This window comes from Anneissia japonica, unplaced genomic scaffold, assembly GCF_011630105.1.
Source record: "Anneissia japonica isolate Jap-2015-1 unplaced genomic scaffold, ASM1163010v1 scaffold287803_len37860_cov103, whole genome shotgun sequence".
NCBI classification, from domain to species: Eukaryota; Metazoa; Echinodermata; class Crinoidea; order Comatulida; family Comatulidae; genus Anneissia; species Anneissia japonica.
In genome coordinates this window covers 1,205-4,312 of record NW_022734156.1, presented here as the reverse complement: position 1 = coordinate 4,312, position 3,108 = coordinate 1,205, and the positions used below count along the sequence as shown (strand labels likewise).

Genomic DNA, 3,108 nt, shown 5'->3' with positions numbered 1-3,108 from the left:
CTTGTTTGATGTTTGTTAATGCTGTTTATTTTTATCTGAGATTCCATTAAAAATGTGCCATTACTTGGCAGCTTTATCGGCCATCCTGGTTCTGGCATTCTTTCCGTTTACTTTTAGGTTTTTACTGTTTAAATCGTTTTATTTTTGCATTGTGCAACCATGTCTGTAATGTTTTGCGTTTTGGAGTAACTAATAAATTTCAGCTCAGTGTAGTACGTATCAATATTCCTATACTGTAGTTGGAAGGTTTTGTCAAACTATATACATTGCTTACTTAAACAATGAGTTTAGGAGAATTTTACAATAGAAAGATTGAAACCAAGAATGTTTTCCCTTACTTTTTAGACTGCAAAATCGTACTAATATGTAAGTGTTGTCAAGCAACCACGATAAATAATTTACAATTTTCGGGCTGCATTTATTACTTATTTTCCAATCTTGCGAGAAACAATAGTAAGCTAATTTATATATAAAAGACTTTAAACAAATAAGAAAAAATAATATAATTAAAATAACAATGATTTAGCTAATTTAATTCATAACTTATTAGTTTCCAATGCTGGCATTAATTTTTTTTAGAGTCTATGAGATATTAACAGCAGTGCTCAATGTTCATTTGATTAGATGGTCGATCAATTTGACATACCATTATACTGTATGTCTACTAACGTTAGTGAAGAGTAATATAAAATTATACTGGTTGAGAAGATGCTTAATTGATTGGTTGTTTGGTTGGTTGACTGATTGATTGACTGAACAATATTGATTGATTTATTGACGGATGGATAATCCATAATTATAATCATAGTGGGTAGGTGTTAAATATGAATGTATTGACAACTGCAAATTAGACATAAAGTAAACACAAGGAGGTTTGTGATCGGACGCATGTCAGCACGCGATGATGGCAGAGAGGCTGTATCTCCAACTTGAGGGCAAATTCCTCGTCCTGAAAAATCAAACATTTCCAATAATAAGTGTAGCTTTAAGATTAGGGCAATAATTGTTCATAGGTTGCTAAGATGCGTATGAATTCGCTTAAGGCATGTTTTTACACAATTCTCTAAATTCATATTTTCAGTAAACCTTTTACAAGAGCTTCTCGACCTCTTTAATGATGTAATGAGTTTCTAGGCCTACCTGGTTGATTAGTGGCCGTGTCCTCTTTCGACGATGTTCTTGTGTTTGTTGAATCTAATACATGAATTATAAAGTGTACGATATATATATGATTATAATATATATCGTTGAATTGCTCATATAAAGAATCATATAAGTCATCAACTTAAAAATAAAATAGGTCAAAAAAGTTTTCAATGATTTACAGAGTTTTATCATGACAATCTTTAAATTTACTGCTAGAAATAAAGTTTAAGCAATGCATAAACAATAGAAACAGTATTGAAACGTCCATAGGCCTTCATTAGGAAAGACAATTTGTTCTGGTTCTATTTTTAAGCAGATTCAATTTCAATTTTCAATTTCAATTTATTCATAATTTTATTGGCAGCAAAATTGCTGAATTACATTAAATTTACAATAATTTATTACAATTAAAATCGTTTCTTTAACACCAAAGGACCAAACAATAAAACCGATACAATTCAAAACACACTACGAAGAACACTTCTGATTTTAGAATTATCAGGTACTGAACGAAGAAATGACATGTAATAAAATAACCTAATAACGTATCGAAATACACAAAGTAATCAGTTTAATTTAAAATAAAATACTTAGGTTTAGGTTTATTTCTGCCTATTTGATTTACTGTATATTGCATATTATAGCTTTAAACTACTGCCACAAAGGTAAAAATTTAGATCTGTAATTTGGAGTTGTAGACTATTGTTATTATGTCAGCGTCAGAGCCTGTCAAATTCTGCTTATCGGTATTTCAAAAACATCTCCTCAGTTTATTAGATTTTGTTCAAGTTTCCTTGGTTAAAATATGATTTTTATAGGATTTTTTTGGCAGTTTGTTTCGTAATAAAAGCATTCCGTATAATGATGATAATGATATTAATATTAATACTAATATTAATATTAAATAAGCAGACATATAATGTCCTACCTACTGCTGTGACAAAATACATGGGGATGGACTCATCGCTTTCTCCAAAATCGTTGAAAGTTGTAACAGTAATTTTATAACTCCAGTCAGGGTGAAGGTTTTCAATGTAGTATCCATAAACGAAGGATTTAAATGTAACAACGTCTTTACTTATACGCTTCACTACCTGCTGGCCTTCCTAGTATTAAACAAATATAAAAGGAGCATGTTTTACATGATGAATCACAAAGATGACTACCAAAATTGTGACTGACACAACTTAGTTAATTAACTCTTTAATTTAGACCTGATAAGTAATTATTGAATTGTGCTATAATTTATTATATATAAACATATATATATATACATATATATACATATGTATATATATATATATATATATGTATGCATGTATATATATATATATATATATATATATATATATATAATTGTATAGGCCTAATCATAAAATCACGTTAAAAAAAAGAAAAAAGAAAGACCAGAAATGATGTGCATACAATAAAATATTGTGACGTATTTACCCCTGTGTCCCAAATGTATTGGTATTTGATAATGAATCCATTTATTGGAATTGTGTTTCCATTACTTTCTTCTCCTTTACGCGATGCCCTCCATCGCAATAAGTAACGATTCGGCCATTCGCCAACTGATGATCCAACTATGGTAGGCATTATTGGAGTCCCTGAAACGGTAAAGATATAGTATACAGTTATGTAACTTTCGTTAATTTGAAAGATTTGGCCATCAATTCGCCATAGGAATTGGTCAACTAAAGAGTAATGATACCATACAACATCAGCAGCAATATCAACTACGCACCCCATAGGTGTGAAGATCACATTTTCCTATTAAAATTATTTTAACCTGTCGCTCCAAAGAAGAGAAAAAAAATCCCTTAGCCTTCCTAGACTTTCAAAAGGCCTTTGATAGTATTTGGCGAGATGGCCTTCTCAAAGCAATATGGGATGCTGGTAACAGAAGAAAGATTTGGAAAAGTATAGATGATTTATATGATGATGTGAAAGCAAAACTGA

General features: G+C 30.3%; 1 protein-coding gene across 1 annotated transcript; it reads right to left on the bottom strand.

Moving 5' to 3' along the window:
- LOC117116328 lies at positions 1-2,745 on the bottom strand. The gene is made up of 4 exons (XM_033260345.1): positions 2,596-2,745; positions 2,075-2,252; positions 1,141-1,194; positions 1-949 (listed from the first exon to the last, which is right to left on the bottom strand). The coding sequence occupies exons 1-4, from the start codon at positions 2,743-2,745 to the stop codon at positions 819-821; spliced, it is 513 nt and encodes a 170-aa protein (XP_033116236.1). The 3' UTR covers positions 1-818.
- Between the last annotated feature and the right edge of the window lie 363 nt (positions 2,746-3,108).

What these genes read in the sequence shown, in the direction of transcription:
- LOC117116328 (XM_033260345.1), bottom strand. Translation starts at nt 2,745, where the DNA reads ATGCCTACCATAGTTGGATCATCAGTTGGCGAATGGCCGAATCGTTAC. An exon ending in AATACATTTGGGACACAGGG is followed by an intron (nt 2,253 to 2,595) that starts GTAAATACGTCA and finishes GTTTAATACTAG; the next exon opens with GAAGGCCAGCAGGTAGTGAA. An exon ending in GTATTTTGTCACAGCAGTAG is followed by an intron (nt 1,195 to 2,074) that starts GTAGGACATTAT and finishes TTCATGTATTAG; the next exon opens with ATTCAACAAACACAAGAACA.